This window comes from Etheostoma cragini, chromosome 23 (assembly GCF_013103735.1).
Source record: "Etheostoma cragini isolate CJK2018 chromosome 23, CSU_Ecrag_1.0, whole genome shotgun sequence".
NCBI classification, from domain to species: domain Eukaryota; kingdom Metazoa; phylum Chordata; class Actinopteri; order Perciformes; family Percidae; genus Etheostoma; species Etheostoma cragini.
The window spans coordinates 7738596-7760729 of record NC_048429.1 but is presented as its reverse complement, the minus strand read 5'-3'; the positions used below and the strand labels follow the sequence as shown (position 1 = coordinate 7760729).

The 22134-nt window shown below is 39.1% G+C and overlaps 1 protein-coding gene across 5 annotated transcripts; it reads left to right on the top strand.

Annotated features, from left to right (window-relative positions):
- Positions 1-558: 558 nt before the first annotated feature.
- lrguk (leucine-rich repeats and guanylate kinase domain containing) lies at positions 559-15531 on the top strand. Of its 5 annotated transcripts, none has more exons than XM_034863450.1 (21): positions 559-817; positions 1045-1098; positions 1387-1488; positions 1750-1831; positions 1983-2083; positions 2331-2412; positions 2652-2779; positions 4057-4200; positions 4566-4646; positions 4908-4994; positions 5190-5296; positions 5924-6037; positions 6740-6836; positions 9448-9561; positions 10051-10252; positions 11046-11156; positions 12414-12574; positions 12861-12949; positions 13327-13389; positions 14735-14835; positions 15241-15531. In XM_034863450.1, exons 1-21 carry the CDS (start codon positions 683-685, stop codon positions 15399-15401), a joined length of 2316 nt encoding a protein of 771 aa, XP_034719341.1. In that variant the 5' UTR covers positions 559-682; the 3' UTR covers positions 15402-15531. The 5 variants fall into 5 exon arrangements, with proteins under 5 accessions (XP_034719341.1, XP_034719339.1, XP_034719340.1 ...); XM_034863448.1 differs by having other exon boundaries at positions 5924-6043; XM_034863449.1 differs by having other exon boundaries at positions 5921-6037.
- The last annotated feature ends 6603 nt before the right edge of the window (positions 15532-22134 follow it).

Below are 22134 nucleotides of genomic sequence, written 5' to 3'. Positions count from 1 at the left end.
TGGTTGAAAGCTTGAAGTGCAGCTTATTGGAATCAGAAAAATAAACCGACAATATACAACCTGAAGGCTTCTGTTGTTGCTTTAGGCACATTTTTATCTCTTGGCACGCATAATTTGTAGTAGTTTATTTTTTACCTTTTTTTTTGTTTGTTTTAAACCGAGAAGCACGTTTCTCATTTTACTTCCGTTGTAAAATGAATATGTTAAAACGCCTCAAGTTGTTGAATATAGAAATAATGATAAATTGGTCAATATCACAAAGTTAAAAAAAAGAATTTTGGTTTTAGTCAGGCTTTAGTAAACTTGAGTCATTACACTGGACGCACCTGCTTGTTCCTTTTGGGAATGCGTGTCAAGTAAATTAAGTAATTTGGGCTCTCAATGTGTTATCTTTGAATATTTGAATTCCTTTAATGGCAGTTTACAACTCTCACAGATGCCTGTGCTCCATAAACTGTATATTAATATTAACAGTCTATGCTGTGCTTACACAGGGCCACTGTCACTTTTGAGAGCCACCAGCTACATGACCCGCAACTCTATTTGTCTCTTAATTGAAACGTTGCCTAGCGACGAGACTGTGTGCGCTTCTAGTGAAAAACCTGCTAACTCACTAGCTAGTTAGCTGGAACAAGGAAATTTAGTCTTCAGTCCTTCGTCGCCGAGTTTTCATTATGGAATAATGAAGGAAACAACGAGTCAACAATTTTCCTCAGCCTCGCCTACCTACTTTTCCCCAGGGTCCCTCAATGACGTTCCTTTTGCAGAGGCTTCCGACTGCGGTGAGCTAACGTTAGAAGAAAACAAAGACATGGAGGTAAGAGTAGCACAACGTTACTTGATTGAGTTGAGCTAGCTGTTCAAACGTAATGCGCTATAGCTAAATGTACAGTTCTAACTACTTTGAAATTAACTTTGTGATTTTTTTAAATGATAAAACGTTAAACTATAATGCGTCATTACCAATGTACAATTGTTGTTGACGAAACAAGTCAGGTTGGCTTAATGGAGCAGTTTCAATAAAACTATATTTGTTCTCTTCAGGTAAAACAGCTAACCTTGCACAAGAGGTCTGGGGAAGTAAAACAACACAGCAAGGTCAAATGGTTCATTATTTGAAACTTGTGATAGCGACATTAACAGCATTTAGATTAGTGTGCATCCTTCCTAAGTGTGTGTAACGTTATTGCATAAATATACATATTCATGTCTGCTTTTAGTGGCGGAAGCTGTGAGCACTAGGTGATGTTCTTAGTGGTCTCAGTCAATGTTGTCTTCAAATTTTATAACTGCATTATTATTATTATAAGGATGCTCATAGTTCACTGCTGTCAATTCGGCTTTCTATTTTTATAATACTAAATTTCAATGTTTTTCTGTTTACAGAAGGATGGTGTTTTAACTGCTGAGGTTGTCTCCAGCTGTATGTCCAACCTTGGACGTGTTGGCACTGGGCTGCAACATTTGTACCACCAGCTTTCCTTGCCTGTAAGACACTCACCTCCACATACAGCAATTTTGTATATTACATTATATGTCTTTTTAGTCAAGTGTAGTCATTGATTGCATTTTGTGTAAAAGCAATTAAAAAATATTCACAGTTTGGTCCACATAGACTACTGTTTTGCTTAATGTGTGAAGAGTTTTGACTTCAGTGTTGACCAATGCATGTTAGCAACCGAAGAAAAGAAACTGTCATTTTGAGGCCAATTGAGTTTAACTAAGTTTGTATTTTTCTCTTCTTTTTAGAGTCATGATCTCAGTGACATCTCTGTTTTATGCAATTATGTCCATCTTCAAAAGCTGGAACTGCCGCACAACAAAATTAAAGGTGACTTTTTGTTATTCTCATATTAATTACGCAACCTTATACCTATTACAGACTTTTTTTAAAGTATTCTAATTAAGACATGATTTGAATATTTTACTGTGTTGTGGTCTTCATCCTTTGATCAATTACTGTAACATTACTCACCTGCTAGATTTATCCTGCGTGAGCCACATGCCCTACCTCGTCATCCTGGATGCTTCTCACAATGACATCTCCAGCTTCTTTGGGTTCCAGCCACCCAAGAACCTAAAAGTAACGCAGGACCTTGAGCTGACAGGATAAGGCTTCACTTTCTTATGCTATTCCCTTAAGATAGGCCTGGATTTGTATAGCCCATCTGTAGTTTCTTTGAATATGCTTACAAGGCATTAACTGCCCTTGAATGACAGTGAACTTTAGTAGATGAAAAAATTCATTCCCATTCTCCATGGATTCAGTCAGAGAATTTCTTTAGTGAGAAATACTGAAGACTTTTATGCTTTTTGCTTTTTTTTTGCAGGAGGTCAATTTCTCCCACAACTGTATAACAAAAATGAAGGATTTGTCAGCCTTTTCATCTCTTAGTCATTTGGATCTGGGTTGTATCCTTACTAAAAGACATTTACATTTATCCATGTGCAACTTGCACATACACACTTCCTGTGTCTGGCTTTGCCTCTTTCTCTTTTAGTTGCACACTCTATTATTTTTTTCAAAACCCCTAAAGCTTTTTTCTCTACCCACTGTATATATGATAATTTCTATGAAAATATACTTAAGAAACGCACATGTTTAGCAGCATTTTTCCCTTTTGTATTATTCTTAACATTCCCATACTCAGACAACTGTCTCAGTGAGATCAGTGGCCTTGAGCAATGTTGCAAGCTCACCCATCTCAGCCTGGCACACAACAGGCTCTCTAGGATCAGCGGCCTGGACAGTCCTGTGCTTCTCACACACCTTTGCCTTGTGGGTCCTACTCTATTACAGTCAAAAATATGAGCAGAGTGCACATTCACACACAAACATTCATGCACACAGCACATTCATGCACTTACTCACAAGCATGAATTGTAAACAGAAATCTAAAAATGTGTCTTTCTTTTCCAAACACTAAGATGTATGGCTTTGCAGGAGGTTGTTTCCCTCCATGTGTTGTCTAGTACACACACACACACAAACACACACACACAAACACACACACACACACACACACACACACACACACACACACACAGTATTTTGCAGTATTTTGCCTCATGTATGCTACATTTTTACCTATTTATGTTTGCTCTCTATTGTCTCCCTCTCTTTATGTATCTGTTTTTGGCTTCATTTTTACATTCAGCAAAACCTTGGCTCCCTGTACGAGAATCACCATATGGTCCAACAGCAGGCCTTCTCTCTCTCTCTCTCGCGCTCTCTCTCTCTCTCTATCTCTCTCTCTCTCTCTCTCTCTCTCTCTCTCTTTCTCTTTCTCTCTCTCTTTCTCTCTGTGTGTGTGTGTGCACGTGAGTGTACGTGTGTACAAATGCATGTTCTGTCCTTTATCAGTGTTTCCTCATTGTCAGCAGCCATTGTTATGGCGGTGTCTGCCCCTGTCTGGAGCTTTGCTTTGGGACCAGCTGCTGGTGTTTGAGTGAGCCTGGACCAAGTTCAGCACACACACTCACTCATACCTTGTTCATCCAGCATCCATCTAATCCCATCCCTGACCCCACTTCCTCACATGCCGGCTCCCTAAAGAGCACAGCCCTGTCAGCCGGCCTGTTTCCCAGCCCATCACAGCACCGACCTAGAGCTTCAAGAGACCAGTGCGGTCACCCACCCCCACTGACAGCAGCCCTCTGCCAGGCAACATGCTTGGCAAGAGCAGGACACGGTGTGGCCAGACACCTAGATAACAGCTCCAGTCAGTCAAATGAAGTAAGAAGCAGGCTGGGGACCCTGATGAGGGAGGAGTGTCCAGATCTGGTTCTTTACTTGGTTAGCGTGCTGCGCTAGCACCTCGCCAGCTGTTTGGCTGTCAGTCCTCACCTGTCAGGGTTTAGCAGAGAGAGGCAGGCCTGCCACTCAACTCAGTACTAAGGGCAAAGAAGGTTCAGACATCATGCAGAGTGACCATGGCATGTCCTTAATATTTATAAGTGGGAATCATTGCTTGAAGTCACTTATGTATGCATACATATTCATGAATATCATCTACTTACCTCTTTAAATGGGTCTTTTTTCCTGTCTGTGACTAGAGGGGGAACCAGCTGAAAAGGATTGAAGGGTTGGAGAATCTGAAGAGTCTGCAGGTTCTCGACTTGTCTCTGAACCACATAGCCAGTCTTTCTGGCCTCCAGAATCTCCGCCAACTGGGCTCCATAAATCTGGAGAAAAACCTGGTATTGATCTGAGCAAAACTTCAGAAGAATTGCTAAACAGCACAAATGACAGCCTAAATCTTACATGCAATTAAGCTTATGAAGGAGAGTTCAACATTCAAAACATTCAACAAATTTACTGATAATAGGAATGCACTGTACCATCACACATACAAGTAAAACTAGCCGAAGCACAGAGGTTTAACAGATTTGGAAATGTCGACCAAATATCGACGGGACTCCAATATGAGTACACTTTAATAAAGGAACAAAATTATAGTTTGAAAAAATTGTCATAGACTAAGAAAATGAACCTTAATGCTCAACAAGTTTCTAAATTTAGAACTACAAACCGTTAAATGGAGTAATTTGTAATTTTGTTTCAGATCAGTGAAGTACAGGAGTGCAAACACATTCATGATCTGTTCCTGTTGAGGGACCTCAACCTGCTGGGAAACTCCATACAGGTAACCCAACCATTCATTGACCACATAGTTTCATTATGAGAATTTTTTTTTTTTTTTGTGGTGATATACTGTGTATGACAGATGTCCATCTTAATGCATCTAGTCCTCATGTGTTCTGTACCCAGCCTGTAAGCAGTCAAAGCTCTATGAGGACTTCCATCTGTATATAGCTTTTGAAAGTTGATGAAAGGCTGTGCTTTATGTATAGATTCATCATACATTTTTGTAACATACTTTATGCAATGTGAATGTAATTGTTAGGAGCAACCTGATTACAGACTCGCAGTTATTTTCCTCCTGCAACATCTGACTGTGCTGGACCAAGCTGAAGTTACTGCAGAAGAAAAGGTATGAATGAACGTAATAAATAGTTTCATGACCAGAGGAACTGTTGCAATTTAACACCACAAACACTGTGGCTCAACACGCCAGATCCCTTTTTTACAAAGCTAGAATTAATGCCACCAACAGAATTCAACTGTTATATTTTCCATTGATGCAAAATTGCTTATATTACACTTGATTACTCACCTTAAATCCCAGGTGGCATCAGTAAACAAGTATGACCCTCCTTTGGATGTGTTGGCTGCCAGGGATCATATGACCCACCTGGTATATCAGCTGATGCAGCCTCAGGTGCTCTATGAGAGGTTGGTACAAATGTACGGTACTCTTTATGATCCTAACCTCTAAAATATCCTCTGCCTTGTTCTTAAATTTAAAGCTTAAAATCAAACACCCAACGGATTGAGTTAAAATAATCGTAACTATTAATTCTGATGTAGGAAAAGGGACAATACAAAATGTGGACTATGTAAAGGTTTACAATCAAATGCGTTGATTAATAACTACTTAATAACAAAAGTTGCTTTTAAACCTTTGCAGCATTTTATCTGCGCTGCTTCTCTATTGCTCACATTATCTACTCTCTAAAAGAAAAAATTAGTTCATGCATCTGCACTTTTTTTTTAAACATCCATCATCAGCAAATAAAATGCTGCAGCTACAGCCAATTTACTATTCTCCTCTGTGCTTCCTAGAAAGAGCACATCCATATTGCCTACAAGGCTCGTGTTTGTATTGACTGCAGGAGTGGCTTTCATGACTGGAGAAGTCTGTGCTATGGCTTTATGGATTAATATGCTTAACTCTTGCTCATCTCAGAGAGAACGTAATTGTAAAGTTTATCAGAAACCTGTGTGTGTGTATATGTATATGTTTATGTGTGTCCGTCTGTCTGTCTGTCTGTCTGTGTATGTATCTGTGTTTCCAAGCAGTACTATGCCCAATGCAGACTCTCCATATCCCATGCTGGTTCTGACCGGTCCACCAGGCTGTGGGAAGCGGGAGCTGGCTCACAGGCTGTGTCAGGAGTTGAGCGACTACTTTGCGTACGGGTCAGTCTTAAACCTTCTGTACACATACCCACATGTGATGGTCGCATGCAGAGTCATTATTCAGAGATAGTGTCAGCTAACACTACTTGCGTTGTCACTTAAATAAATAACCAAATTCAGTAGATTAAAACAAGTTTGGAAAAATGAACTGTCTAACTGTTTAATATGCAAAACAAGTTTTGTTAATGGTTACAGTAAAGCTTTCAAAAAAAAATCTGATCTCAATATACTGTTGGTAACAGTAGTGTGACAAGTAAAACAATTTTTTTGATCTATTTCTCTTTTGTACATTGTACTTACTGCCGTGGAAGTCAAACAGCTGCTCATGAAATTAACCACATGGTGGAGTTCAGTGAACTAAAGAAATGACCTAAAAGCTGCACGGATCTGCAAATTGGGGTGGTTATTCTCAGTGGGACTCACTTAGTTTTAGCAACCCTTTGTTATTAATATAAATACATGTGTAAATACATATTACCAACAGGAAAAAATGAAGCATTTGCTCCTGAATAAGTATTAAAGAATAGGTCAGATATTCTGAAGTAGCCCTCCTACTGGTCTCCTTTGATGGTTGCAGGTCTAAGATTGTTCATATACTGTGTGTGTGTGTGTGTGTGTGTGTGTGTGTGTGTGTGTGTGTGTGTGTGTGTGTGTGTGTGTGTGTGTGTGTGTGTGTGTGTGTGTGTGTGTTCACAGAATCTCTCACACCACTAGGGGGCCCTACTCCAGAGAGGTGCATGGAATTGATTACCATTTCATCAATGAGGAAGATTTTCAGAGCATGATTAAAATGGTGCGTTTTTTTGTACATTACAGCCTTTGACATTTCAAAGTATTTCAATACTCACATTAATCATGTGCAGTCAGTGTCTTAAATCATGAAACAAATTAATATTCATCACAAGTTAAATGAATGCACCTCCTCCGGAAGTTTCAAACTGAATTCACTCACTGGCCATACTTTTTTATTTTATTTTTTATTAGAATTGATTGATTTTACTTTAACTGGTTGACATTTTAATCAAGCTTTTTTGATAAGGTGCTAAACATTTAACTATTAGCCAATTAGTTAAATTTTCTCAGGAATGACTTGTCAAAGCATCTTTTTCAACATTTGCAGGGTTTGTTACGAGACAACTGACAAGGACACAGAGAGCCAATAATACCATCAATATGCAGACACTGGTCAAAATTCCATAAAATACACTGTTTTCTTTAAGGGTCAGCAACGGCCAGGGTCTGATTTTATTAACATGATCAGTTTGTATTTTGTTTATCAACTAGCTACTTGATCTTATTCATTTCACCTACTTTTTTACTTCAGTTAGAAACATACTGTAGGTGCTGAGGTCTGATGTCTTGGACACATTTGTTTTCCATCTTGTCCCTCTTGTCAAAGTGCCTGTTATGTAAGCGTGGTGGGGGATGATGGATAGTGGTCTGGATCACGTAATGATTTACACAGTCAGCCCTTTGGTGCTGGTGTGATTCCTTTGTGTCCTCCAACAGAGGAAGTAGATCAGGTTAACTTTACAGTATGTCCCTCCTCCCCCATCCTGTCCTGCAGTTGATATGTCCATTATTTTCCTTTACCCTCCATTCTCCTGTTGCCAGCTACTTGGTTTATCGCTGTCCTGTCCTTGCTTTCTTATTCTTCATGCTCTCACCTTTCTTCAGTCCTTTTCCCTTCACATGTGCTTCTCAGTAACTATGCAATCATGACCTCTTGAACCCACTTATTGTGGCCCTTTAAAATTAAACTCAATCAGTAGTCGTTGGTACTTATTATACTCCTTACTGTGATGTAAACACAAGGAGCACCTGTTGTGCTAGTTTGTCTAAGAGGAATCAAACTTGTAAAGGAGTGTTTGAAAGCTCCCAGGACATAGAAATATGTTTGAGGGTGCTTTAATTCCTGCTTAAATTATTATCTTGAGGAGACACAGTGAAGCTTATGCAAATTATCAGCAAAATGTTTTGCATGTTCATATGAAAGTTTCACGTGAGCACATGAACGTTTCGTGTGAGCACATGAAAATAAACCTTAGATTTATTTTCATATGCGCCGCTTTGAAACCCATTTTGCGCTAATATGAACAGTGCCAGTGCCACAGTCAGCCGCACTGCAGCAAAGAACTCCGATTAGAAAGGATGGTGGCTAAATATGAGTTTATAGATGCCAAAAGTCTTCAATTTGTCATAAGAGTGGGACATTCTAAACGCTTAACGTGGTTTAATGCTACCGAAACAACAAATGATTACCACAATCTATTCTCCTCGCAATTTGTGTACATTCACCTATATATTTGTGAGTTGGCCAGATATTTGTAACTGTTCATAAATGAAAGTAATTGCCCGATCCAAATAGCTGTATCCTCGCGGCGGAACAGATTACAAGATTTTAAAATCCATTAAAAGTCGTATCAAAACAACATAAGGGTGACGACTTGCCAGCAAAGCAGCAATGCCCTTATAATGAAGACCTATATTAAAATGTAGTGTAACTGACTCCTGTACTGTACTCATTCTCTAGCTGTCACTGTCCCCATTATGTCCTAGCTAGGCTACATCAATAAACGGCATCAATAGGAACTTGCATGTGCGCATGTGAAAGTTTCACGTAAGCACACAAAACCAAACTTTACATTTTTTTTGCTCATGTCCCCTTAGGGGCTCCGTATAGAGAAGACAGAATTTAGACACTTTTTTAATAAGGCTAAAACTTTACATAATAAAGCCAAGTTAGATTACCAGTTTCTTGTTGACATACAGTTTCCTGCTTCTGGCTCCACATGTGGCCGTTTAATTGACAGGCCAGTTTTAACGTTGCTTTTTAAAAGTCTGTGCTCTTTAATTGCTGCAATTTTAAATTGAACCAACCAGTCAAAATAGAGATGCAAATAAATACCTAAAAAAAAAAAATACACAAAGATTACATTTGCTCTAATAGCTACTAAATTACTGTGATATAATTTACACAAAGTAACGTTTTCTTTGGAATCATAACAAGTAGTAATATGTCTGAATTCACTTTTGTTACCACAAACTGAAGAACAATAATTACTTGTCTGATTTATTTGAGTGTTATAGACCATGCTCTTTAAATGCAACTGCCCTAAAAAGCTGGCAGACAAAAGGTCAGGGGGCATGTTTGACAAGTAGCAAAGAGAGGTATTTTTGCCCTGGTCACCAGGTCAAAAGTTCAGTTCACAGGTGGGCAAATGACTTTAGGTTGTTAAACTTGACAGGACATGCGTTGGTTGTGAATATGTGTTAAATAGTGTGTCCACTTAAGGAGATAAATTAAGCTCATAACGGTAACCGTGATGAATAATGGGGCAATAAAGTAGTGCACTAAAATGGCCTTGCATTCTTTCCCCCCATAACTGAAAATTGTCTTGTAGGGTAAGTTTATCCAGACCATGCAGTACGGGGGTCACAGCTATGGTCTGACCAGAGATGCCATAGAGGATGTAGCCAGAGAAGGACTAGCCTGCTGTGTGCATATGGAGCTAGAGGTGTGTATGGAACCTTCTTATCTGAGAGTACATCAAGCAGGCTAATACCATGTGTAGTCAATATAGCCAGTAGATTAACAGAAAGTTAAAAATCAGACAGATTTAGAATCTACCGGCATCATAGGATCCTTTAAAAGGTGCAATTATCACTTTTGCAATAAATGTGGCAATATGTTCAAACAATAAAATTGGGGTGGCCGTGGCTCAGTGGTAAAGCATTGCCAATTGGAAGGTTGGTGGTTTGATCTCTGGCTCTGCAGTCAAAGCAGTCAAACACCAAACCCAGAGTTGCCCCCAATGCTTGCACATTGGAGTATGAATATGTGTTAATGGTTCCTGTACTGTGTAAAAGCCCTTTGAGTAGACAAAGTAGACTAGAAAAGTGCTATATAAATGCAGTCCATTTACATTTCCAATTCAAAGTTACAATAAAGAGAATATCAAACCATCATGGGAACAGAACTGCAAACTGTTTGTCTATCCTCGCAGGGTGTGTTCAGTCTGAAGAACACCTACTTTGAGCCTCGATACATCCTGCTCATCCCCATCCAGGTGGAGAAGTACATGGACCACCTGAAAAGCCATGGTCTCTATACCCCAGCACAGATCGACATGGCAAAGTCACGTATAGAGCTCTACGCCAATACCAACAGGCAACGACTTGGATTCTTCGATAATGTTATTCCCTGTGGTACGGCAAGGAAGCATTTTTTATTCAAGTATTTTTTATTGTGACATGGAAAGTATTTTTTCATGTTGTTTGATGCTGTACTTGATTGGTGTGTATTATTTACACAATAATAATGGTAGTTGTATATCCTCAAATGGCTAATTAGATCCATTTTGCTATTTAGTTAATTAATATTTAATTGTAGTACAAAGTGTGATTATAAATATTTACAAATCATTTTCAACAACAACGGAAAATCAAACCATGAACACTTAATTGATTCCCTGGGGAGAAATGTTCTTTCTACTTAACTTTAACTTTTAGATATTATGTTATTGTGTTGTCTTTTCTGTGGTCACTCTGTGATCTGGCAGTTTGTCATTGTAGGGCTGCAAAATATATATATATATATATATATATATATATATATATATATGCGCGCCTGGATGGCCTTAAGTGTCATTGGTATAGCTTTAGATAAATTTACCCGAATGCACTAAAATCCATATACAACACTTTCAATCCAATTACCACATGTATTAAGGGCACATAGCCGCAGAATAGCTGTGTGTTTATCATTCCCTCGTGAAAGCACTCAGACATGTTAGCTAGTTTCTTAATGAGATGAACATACAGGGAGCGCAGAACCTCATCACTTTTATGCACTGGTAGCTCGCGCCTCATTACACTAAGGTCATCATCCCCATATCTTTGATTCATTACTGTTTGATGGGAGATGCATTGGCTCTGTTCACAACCAGATTGTGTGTGTGTGTGTGTGTGTGTGTGTGTGTGCGTGCGTGCGTGCGTGTAGATGACTGGGATAAAGCCTATCAGACACTGAGGCAGGTAGTTAAGGAGTACCTTTTGCTAGACGAAGAAGGAGAAAACAACCACAGAGGATCCCTTGACAACAGCTCCACTGGTGTGTATTTGTTTGTTTGTTAAGATCATCATTAGCAAACTCAAAGCGTCAGGGCCTACTCATTATGTGGTATTTTGCCAGGTCACCCTAGCAACACGTCCACAGAGAGAATATGGACAGTACTGTGTGAACCAACCTAATAAGAGTGAAGTGCTTACACGGAATCAGAGACAGTTTTGAACCGAGACGCCCCAACTCAAAGTAGTTTCCTGTATATGTGTCACGTCGGCTCCGCCACGGCCATGCCTCCTTAGGAGACAAGCGGCAGGTCTGTGTGAATTCATTCCAACAGGAGAAGTGAACATGAACACAGACTAGGTGGGATATTTCATAGTACTACCCCGTAGTAGTCAACAAAGTAAATATTGGACCCATTCTTCACAAGCCACATATCTCCAGAACATTCTGACACTAACATGTCTCAGGACCAAACTCTCACGAGATCTGGCAACACAGAGAAGCTAACGTCGGCAAATGTTCGTGAACACCCTAAAAAAACTAAACTCTGTGATGCTAAATATGTATTTTACTTGTGTAAATGTCTAATGTTAGCAAAAGAACATATTAACAAATTATTCAAATATGACTTTTAATTCATCCATGTGACGTTCACTACATGTTCAAACAAGGCCACGCCCCTTTAGTCCATTGGGGCTGCTTGAAATGCTTTATCATAAAGGATCTTTGATTGGAAAAAAAAAAAGTGTAAAGAATTCCTACATGTTTTTCTTCTGTTGATGCTCAGAGCAGCCATGTTCAATTGTGAGTTCAGGGTTGGTGAGCTTCTTCTCAAAAATTCCAACTTTCCAGTTCAACTGCAACTCACTATAAGACTGAAAGAAATACTCAAATGGCAACACTTGAGTATCTCAGCTTGGGCATTCACCACATAGAAAGGGTCTGATGAAAATAGGCTATCAGTTGCATTTTTGGAATTTTACCCATGCAAGGAAAATTTTTAAATATAAGCATTAATTACACTGCATTTTTTTTTACCTTCCTTTTTTAATCTCACCCTCAACTTTATGGAAGTGCAATACTAGATCGCTGTAGCGCTCCTTCAACTCGGCAGGAATAAGATTTGGAAATGTCTAAACAGGAAAATGTTTTCATGCTCTGCTTACATGTAGTGTATTCGCTGTTTATGTGCATGCATGTATACACAGTATGTTCGTCATGTGCGTCATGTACTTATGTATGCTGTAGCCGCATATACAGTATTACACAGTATTGAATCATCTGTCTCATCCTTTCCAGGAAACGAGCCAGAGGAGAAGCTAGCTTCACCACCCCTGCCGAGGTCAGGATCCAGCACACTGGCCTCACTCTCTGCCACAGCTCTTGACCCCTCAGATCCCTCCTACAGAAACTATTTTACCAAGATCCATGAAGAGCTCAGCCCTCAGAAGAGCCCCGCTGTGAGTTGCAAGATGTCTGATGAAAAATGTATTGATAATGACTGATAATAAAGACTGTAAGTGAATAGACATCCAAAATGTAACATAAATGTATGGGAAACAATCCTCAATTTTTCAGACATTATGCACGCTCATTTTCTATCCCTCGCTGCCAGACATCATCACTCCTGGTCCCCCTCCACTTAAACTCCTGTTTCTCACCTGCAATTCCCATTTGTCTTCCCTTCCTTTCACCTTCCCACTTCTTCTCAACTACTCCTTTTATTTCCGCCTTTCTCCTCTGCAGGAGCTAGCTTCCATCAGGAGGCGTGAGCAGCTGGTGAGAGAGGCAGTAGTGGGGAAGAGTCCAGGGGTCTACAGCCAGCTCTTTAAAAGGTTCATTATAAGTAGCATGCACTCCACCTCACAACAATGCTTAATTTTAAGTGGGCACTTTCAGCTGGGCCAAATTGGTTTAATATGTGCACTTGTCCTTATTGTGCTTTGATGGTTTGTTTTGGGTTATTCTTTGACCTTGGAGGTGAAGTGGCAGGTGGCCACATTATTTGAATCTGAGTGTTTGTTAAAACGATGGGCTTTTGGAGTGGCACTCTCCTCTCAGTTGTCCTAAAATATAGCTGTCACCACCTGTAATGACTCCACCAATTTTGAATGGAAAAACCTGATTGTGAAATTGCTTTTTTGTATGCGCTATACTTAGGAAGAAGAGGTATTTAATTTAGTCTTATTGACCTCTTTTTTGATTACCTCAGCTCTGCTCAAACAGCCCCATCATCACTGCAGAAGCCTAATACTCATTTAAGTGAGGACAACAGGTAAGCACACACACACATATGCATATACATTTACAAGTGCTCACACTCTACCAATCCAGACAAAAGTCAGAAATAAGGCCCGATGTCTCTTTATGAGAATAACAGATTTATATCAAAGTTTGACTCTTTATGGTTTCTAAACTTATAATAATAGCATTTTGATTTAAGATGAGGTGAGAGAAGCCAGAGGAAGTCTTGTGGTTTCATAAAATCAATCTGAAGATTTAGGCGCTGGGAACTGCTTTTGTGGTAGCATCCGTTACTCCCTATAGGCCTGTTTTTACAACAAATGTTCACTCTTATAGAGCTCTTTCTACTGGTATAAGCCATGTGGGGGAAAATCTGAACACACATGCCCACACGCTTGCTTACATACTATACAGTATATACAGTCACTCAAGAGTTTATATCTTCTGGTGCTTTTTCTCCCCATTGTGTCTACACTTACACTTAATAAAGGTGTACTGCACAAAGGTGAATGTAATCAAATATTGACATAGAATGTGTGGTTATGTGCTTTTCTCAACTGTACACAATAGCATACATTTATTTCATTATTTTTTTTAGAAAATATCCAGAATCCAGTATAGAGATACATACAGACCATGTAACACAGTATGTTTGTTAAAAATGATTGTGTTCCCCTTTGGGTTCATGTTCTCAGAAGGCGAGTTTCACCAAACTTGTTTAAAATCTACAAGCTCTGTCAATGCAGTCTGAGCAAAACATGCCCCCCAGTATGTACTGTTAGCATTACTCAGCCCTTCAGTATTTCTATAGAGGATTCCAGACATCTGTGTACCTGTTGGCAACTCTCTTAATAGGGACGTGTCTTTACTTGTGTGTGTCTCTCCTCACATACAGTAACAGAAGATCCTTTTGTATATCTGTAATAGGATTTGTTTTGCACATATTTGGGTTTGTGTGTTTGTGTTCATGTGCACTTGCGTGTGTATGCATCTTGCATCGAAGACTATTCTTATTGCGTAAATTCATTAAGAAAAATCTATACCTGTTTGTTTATTGAGTACCAATTGTCATCGCATAATGAATGTCTCATGGACATGGATAGTGTAGCATGTGGTCAAACATACTGGCGATATATCCAGTCCAGCCCCTCTTGGTGTTCCAAGCATGATGGTAAAACTTCCAAAAGCACATTCTGCTAAAGTTTGTTTTAGCAGAAGCGTCTCACTATATATTTTTGTGTTTTTCTCACTTGTCAGTGGTACCTTTAACAACTTAATGTTGGTTTCACTGCACACATCACACCTTTCTCACTACATGCACTTCCTTCTTCCTTTTCTCTCCTTGTCTGTTTCTTTTTCCCTCACCTTTTTATAAGCAACTCGGATGAGTCTCGCGCCAGTTCAGCCACGGGCTTGTCTGGTTCAGTGGAGCCGTTTGATATGTCTGTGCAGGGACACACTTTGGAAGCGCTAAAAGGTTATTACTGTTTAGTTTTTTTTTTTATCATTGTTGGGTATTTCTGTGTTGTTATATGTAGATACCAAAGAGAGGAGAGATTTAAAAAGCAGCTAGAGGCCAGTGGAAAAAACAGTTTAACAAATACTTTGTGTAATACTAATTATTGCTTTAGGTTTTAACACTTTTCCAAACTATGCAAAGTATATTTTTATATTTTATAGTGTATATACTAAGTTATTATATATTATTATGTATCTTTCTTTTTCACTTGTCATTCAGTTCATAGTTTAGCCTTTACTGTCAGTCACCAAAACATCTGATTATATGATAAAATAGCTGGCTGTATTAAGTTCTATTTGTTTATGTGTTTCCATATCTTTGCTTGCAAATAAAATATTCCCATTTTATACCTCCTGGCATCAGGCCAAACTCCTGAAGCCCACTTTCCAGGCACAGACCAGCTAGCTGTGGCCGTGTCTCCCTCCTCTGATAGACGTCCGGGATCCGACATTAAGCCCATTCTGCCACCAATCCCCGCTGGGCGCAAGACCCCTGCATCGCCTAGCCCGGCTCCTTCACCCTGACACAGCCCACACACAGCAATCGATGAGGGAGGAAAAGTAGACAGGGAAGGATAGCTTCACATAGCTTAGAAAATTGATGAAGTCAATAAACCAGTAAATGTAAAGTAACTTATAATTTGGCCTGTGAAATTTTTAAAAATCAAAATATTCCCCCGACCAAACAGACAACTGCAAAACCACGTGCTTGTTGCTATCTTCAATCTATACACTGTGATGTGATCTTTTCCCAGGCCAGACACTTGCAAAGTTCGGGCTGAAGGTATAGTAAGTGTTGACATATATTATGATTATAGCTCATTCACAGATTGAGTAGCATGTCTTTCAGTTATGATAAATATAGTAGCGTGTTAAAGAATATAGCTCCAATGTGTTTTAATATTAAAATGTTAAAATTCTTGACTAAAGGCTTATCTGTTTAACTTGTTGGTACATGTCATGTCTTATGAATGGAGCATTCATTTTCCTGACAGTGAAGTGGCATTATATTTCCTAATGTTCAGAAATCTCATCAAAGAGGAGTTTCCATTGACATTATCGATACTAATTTTTAATATGCAGCATGGAGCTCTCGTCATTGGATGATAAATACATCATTAATCTTTATCTCTTCTGATGGGATTATTTATTCAACTGGAAATGTATTTAGATGGAAGTCGTTGACAGGTATTAAACATTAAACCATCACAAACAACTTAGTGTGTTTTCATCATTGTGTGTGTGTGTGTGTGTGTGTGTTTGTGTGTGTTTGTGTGTGTGTGTTGCGCGCGCGTGTGCGTGCCTGTGCGTGCCTGTGCATCCGTGTATTTGTGAATTTTGCAGTGTTCATTTTTGATTTATTGTAAATTGAAATAGTCATCTGTCACAGATGTATGCATTGCTTATTTACCCGATGCCTCATTCAGTATGCTTGTAGGTGCATGTGAATGTGCACATATGGTGTGCATGTGTATTCAGAGATTCCGCACACAAGCAAAACACACCTGGCCATCCATCACTGTCTGTCTTCCTCTCAGGCAACAGATGCTGTCATAATTCTTGAAACCAGACAGTGTCTTAGGGTTCCTGGGTTCTAACCTACTTACACTGCAATGTGCAACCCTTACTATCGTTTATCATCGACTAACATGTTGTCTTCGTTTGATTTAACAACACTGGTTACCGCTATGTGCATGATAATGGTTTGCTAAAGCCTGTTAACAGAGTATAGTAAGTATAACATTAGGCAGAGATGAGATGATGATTAACTGGAATTGTCCTTATCCCTACTATATGAACCCTAGGATTTTCTACACTTTATGCATGTCTTTTTCTCTGCTTGTCAATTGATTTTTCACACATCTGTTACGGTATGTCTTTGTGCTTTCCTGTTTGCAGTTTGCATGACTACAGCAGCTACACAGCCTGCTTGTTCACAAATGTTCGAAAGACTAAATCTATTGGTTACAATTGTTACAATAGTTATCTGATAACAGAAATCTAACTCATGCATTAAACCTGCAGTTCTGTCTGCTGTTTTCAATGCATCACATGCAACTTTTAACATCACAATGCAAAACAATGTCCATAAAGAAAGTTTAAACACTGTACAGTATGCATGTAGAATGCACCACACTGTCTTCTGAACCACTCGGTTTGACTCACTTCACCAGCTGCTGAAAAATATACATGTCACACACACTCATAAAAAAAAAAAAAATCGTATCCTCAAGACAGGAACACATTTCACCAAAGAAAAAAAGAGAGCCCATCTTCTGAGAGAAACAAAGACTTTCCTGAATCTAAGATTTATGTATGCAGAAACGAGTTGTTATGGAAGAGATATGCAGAAGCACGTTATCACTCTTCACAAAGCTGAAGTACCTGATGTTATGAATACATCTGTATGATATTTGTAAGACACAAGCTACAGAAGGAAAGAGCATTAATCTAACAAATGGTAAGAAATAACAGAAATTGTAAACAACCACATCAGTTTGACTAATTGAGCAGATATCACCCTTGTTTCTAAAACTGCACTATGGTCTTGAGTAGTAAATATCCTTGTGTGAATCAATAGAGGATGGGGATGGGAATCCTGCTAGACTCCGAGGTTTAATTCCCATCATTAAAATGTATGTCTAAAACATGCATCAGTCATAGTGTGTGATTTTAAAACTATACCTTACCAAACTGTATATGGTGCTATAATACACTATTGCTGTATGCAAAATGTTTACATATACATTTCAAAGAATCTCCTGAAATGTTACTAGTTTTCACTGTAAGAAATGGTCGTCAGACAGCTTATGTATTCAGTCAGCAGTCACCTTCAGTTTAATAAAACAATATTCTTACGTTGCCAGAGCAACATTTACATTTCCATACTCCATTTCACTGTCCTAACACCGAATACAGCTCTGGCTAATGCTGTCGTTCTGAGATAGTTGAAAAATAATAATTTTCAATATTTAAAACCAATCAGAATTTGTCAATGGTGGGCCTTAACTGTGTTACACTTACAGGGGCTGTTTAAATATAGTAAAAGTCAAACAGACTCTCTCCATTCTCTGCCCAATTTGACAAGGATCTATTCAACTGTGAGTTCCTGCACTCTTTAGAGCTGCCACAGTATATAAAAACTTTCAATTATACCCTTGCTTTACAGTGACAGTGATTTGTTACAGGTACAGCAGTTAACTGCTAGTTCCCCTTACTATAGGTTTTCCTTTTAAAATGTCTTGTGAAAAAGCTGGAGGAGAGAGGGAGGGTTATGAGGCTGAGAATGGACTTTGAAAATAGTCTGTGAAAATGTAATAATATGTTACAGGTGCAGCTGTAAATGTGGTAACTAACCTTGGCACATGTAGAGTGCACAGTGTTAGGGAGGAGCAGGGACACACCTACTCATTTCATACAGAGATTAAGTGAAATTCTTGAAATTGAAAGTCTTTGCTTTGCCTTGTTTCTTCATGTGTTCTCTGTGTGGAAAGCACAGATGGTTTCAAGAACAGATAGTGGACCAATAGCACTCAAATTTGAGAACTGGTTATATTTGTCGGCTTGCATTAGTAATTATTTTCATGCAGATGATCTTTTCACGTTTCTTAAACAGATGTATTAGTAAGGTTAAGGACAATGAGAGCAGACAGGTTCCACGTGTTTTGAATTTGTGCTGAACTTGCTGTTTTGATTAATGGATATTTGCTGGAAGTACATTGGAGCAGCATGAATGACTTACTGAAGCACTGACCTTCATGTGCTGGGCTAACTTCTTCCCTCTATTTCATTCTTTGTTGTGAAGTACATTTACTCAAATACTGAACTTAAGTACAGTTTCAAGGTGCTTGTAGCTTACTTAAAAGGTTTCTGTTTGATGCTACTTTATGCTATTTCTGCTCTTACATTTCAGAGTGAAATATAATCAGAAACTAATAACTTTAACAAATTGAGACACACACCAGTGTCAGGTTTCTACTAAAAAATATATATGTGAGAATATGCTCCCACTCTGACATTTAAATGATGATTACTTTTAAAATTATCAGTTATAATAAGCAAAAGTAAGATTTGTTTGATGGCTGTTTAAAACGTTGGTACATTTTCTGATGACATGTCAGTACTTTCACGTAATTGCTTAATTGGTATTTTTATTCAAGTAAAGGATGTACATACTTATTTTATCTCAACTCTCACATTACAAACACACACATGCATGCTTTTAACCACACTAGTTTCTAAGTCTAAATAGACAGGCACAAGGGTCGTACATATCCCTGTAAGTATAAGTTAATCGGGCTATATATGTCTCCATATATATATATAACCACCCAAAGGAACACTTTCTTTAGGCCTTGACATGAAGTGCTTATCTTTCCTTGCCAAATATTTTCTTTCATTACAGTATGTCATTATCTACCATACGCATAATAATGCTTTACCTCAAGGGTAAAAGCTCCAGATTGGAGCTGTTACCAATGGCCAAGACTTTTTTGGAGGGAACACTCTGGATTATTCTCTGCAACCTTTCTCTGGCCGTGCTTGTGTAGAGGATGTTGGAATAGGTCAGGGTGGTGATATAATGAAAGCTTAAATAAGACGCACACACAACACACACCTCCGCATTAACTCTGCCGAATGATGTGGCGCCACACTCAGTAACTATGGCAACGGCACACTGCATTGCACCTCCCTGTGTGTGTGTGTGTGTGTGTGTGTGTGTGCGTGTGTAACTCATCACTGTGTTCCCTGTGGACAGATTAATTCCCTGCCAGATTCATTCCCTGTCAACTTGCTGAAACAAAAAGTTTCTCTTTTAATTAGTTCGGTGCAGTGTCTTGCTTCATCTAGCTATCTATGTAGTGTCTCTCTCTCACAGTGACTGTCTCTCTCTCCTCCTTCACTCTTTCTCTTGCTCTCTAGTGTAATTAAAGACAGTCAGTGTGGATAATAGAACTGTAATAGTGTGTAATTGCAATAATCAATACACAGTGCATACTAAGTAAATTGCCATTTATAAATATACTGAGAGGAGGCAGGATATCTCACAGAGCACAACACATAATTGGCACTCATTCATTTATATGTTATTTATGCTGTAATTGGTCATGTTGTGTTTGCCTTTAATTGTAAAACAAATAGACAATACATTGTGGTTGTTATGTACTTAGAGCATGTAGCAGTTAATGTTTAATGCTCAAAACATATAATAGCCTTAAGGCAATAGTTTAACATTTTATGAAATACACATATTTACTTTATTCATTCATCTTCTTGAGGGTTAGATGTAAGTCTCACTCTCACATCTGAATGGCCAATGCTGTATGAAACAACGACCAGCAGCCGATTACTTTAGCTTAGCGTAGACTGTAAACATTGAGAGCTCTGGCTGGCTCTGTCCAACTGGATTAAACAAACAAGATACAACATGTCAGTTACTAAGCTTTAGAGATAATGCTAGGGCAGGCAGATGTTAATATATTTGGACAGAACAGGAGCTGTTTCCACCTGTTCTCAGTCTGCACATCTCTGGGCTTATAATATTGGCTACATTATAAGCCCAGATAAGTTACAAATATTGTAGTATTTAGATTTACTTTAAATATGTACTGTATGCGGAGAGTAACAGTTTTGACATATGTATGCTAACTATATGGGATTCCTTCATTCAAGAGCTCAACCATGTGAGAGTCACTAGTGTTGGTTTCACAGACCTTAGCTGATAATGATTTTGCTCAGTGATTTACTAGCTATTATTTACGTATTACATAGGACATTGGCTTACAGTTGAAACAAACTTTTCAGACTGTTTCTTATGTAAGAAGACAAACTAAGCCACACAATTATGTAACACAGGATTTGTTTCAGCTGTTGTAATCTTGCTTGCAAACATTTTAAGTAACAAGCCAGCACAGCAATAATGTAGGAGAAAACACGCTCACACGCACACACACACACACACACACACACACACACACACACACACACACACACACTCTATCCTTCTCCCTCTCCTGCCACATCTGCTTGGTCCCCTCAGGCTGTGGGTCAGGTAGAGTGAGCTCTCAGTAGGTGGAGGAGGTGGACATGCCCAGACAAAAACTGCCCCCCCTCCAGGGTGGGCTGACCTCTCCTGGGTGCCAGTAATGTCAGGGGAGCAGAACTACGGCTGGGCTGAGGAGAGGAAGGAAAAGGAGATAGTTTGGCTGTGTTTGTGGATTTCTAGTCCGGTTGGATTTCGCAGTCTGTGCATGGAAGTGTGTGGATGTGTGATTGTGTACACGTATTTGATTTCTCCTTTGATATTTTTCAAGGGTCTTGACCTTTTATCATACTTTTAACCTTTGTTTTGACGGCAGCTCTCCAAAGGGTGATGACAGCAGTTTTCATAAACCTTTTTATCTCCTCTCCGCCTACTCTACCCATCCCCATATCTCTAGCTTTCACCCTTTTTCTCTGCTTCTCCACTATCTCCATGTGTTTTCTCTCTTTCCGCAGATGTTATCTGCTGCTCCTCCTCCTCTACAAGTAGTCTCCATCACCTCATCTCTCTGTCTCCCACTCTTTCATCTCCTGTGATGTCATGTGCTGAACCATACAGTAATAGCCAGAATAGCTAGACCATGCCACAGATTCACCATGTGTTAGCAATTAATAAACATTTTTTGGTCATTCTTTCTTTTCATGGCCCCCTTTCCTTTCTGTCTAGAACCATTGTATGCCATGCTCTCATTCAGAAATCATTACTTCTCAGTTATTTTCCTCAAGCAACTCCAGCCTCTCTTTGCTATATTCTCACTACCTTCTCCTCTTCTGGCACTGTATCTCCTGATTTTACTGCCTCTATTCCCAGCATATAAATTCCCAAAAGTTGTTGCCTTGTTGCACCCACAGTCCACTTCTCATGAAATCAAGTGATCGACTGAATATTTCCTCTCATAGCATCCTCGAAAAGGAGGAAGAGCTTCTGACTATGCAACAAATTACCCCCCCACCCCCCCAACTGTCCAAAGCAGGATATTTCAAAGGGCACTTGATGGGAGAGAAGTGTCAAAAGAGACGATTATAGCTGAGGGATGAAAGACAGAGGTGGATTATGTGGACAAAGGTTATGTGACAGTTGTGAAAACCCCCAGGTGTCCCTGCTTTGAAATCTTTCACCCCACCATATGCTCAAAGCTCTAATGAATGTATGATCTATTTACTCCTGGTTAGCCAGGGTTTGTGGAGCTCAATAAGCAGGGTTTGATGCAGAATC

Coding starts and splice junctions, on each gene's coding strand:
- lrguk (XM_034863446.1), top strand. CDS start 683: ATGAAGGAAACAACGAGTCAACAATTTTCCTCAGCCTCGCCTACCTAC. Junction 4,201..4,565: donor TAAATCTGGAGAAAAACCTG/GTATTGATCTGA, acceptor ATTTTGTTTCAG/ATCAGTGAAGTACAGGAGTG. Junction 5,297..5,920: donor CCTCAGGTGCTCTATGAGAG/GTTGGTACAAAT, acceptor TGTGTTTCCAAG/CAGTACTATGCCCAATGCAG.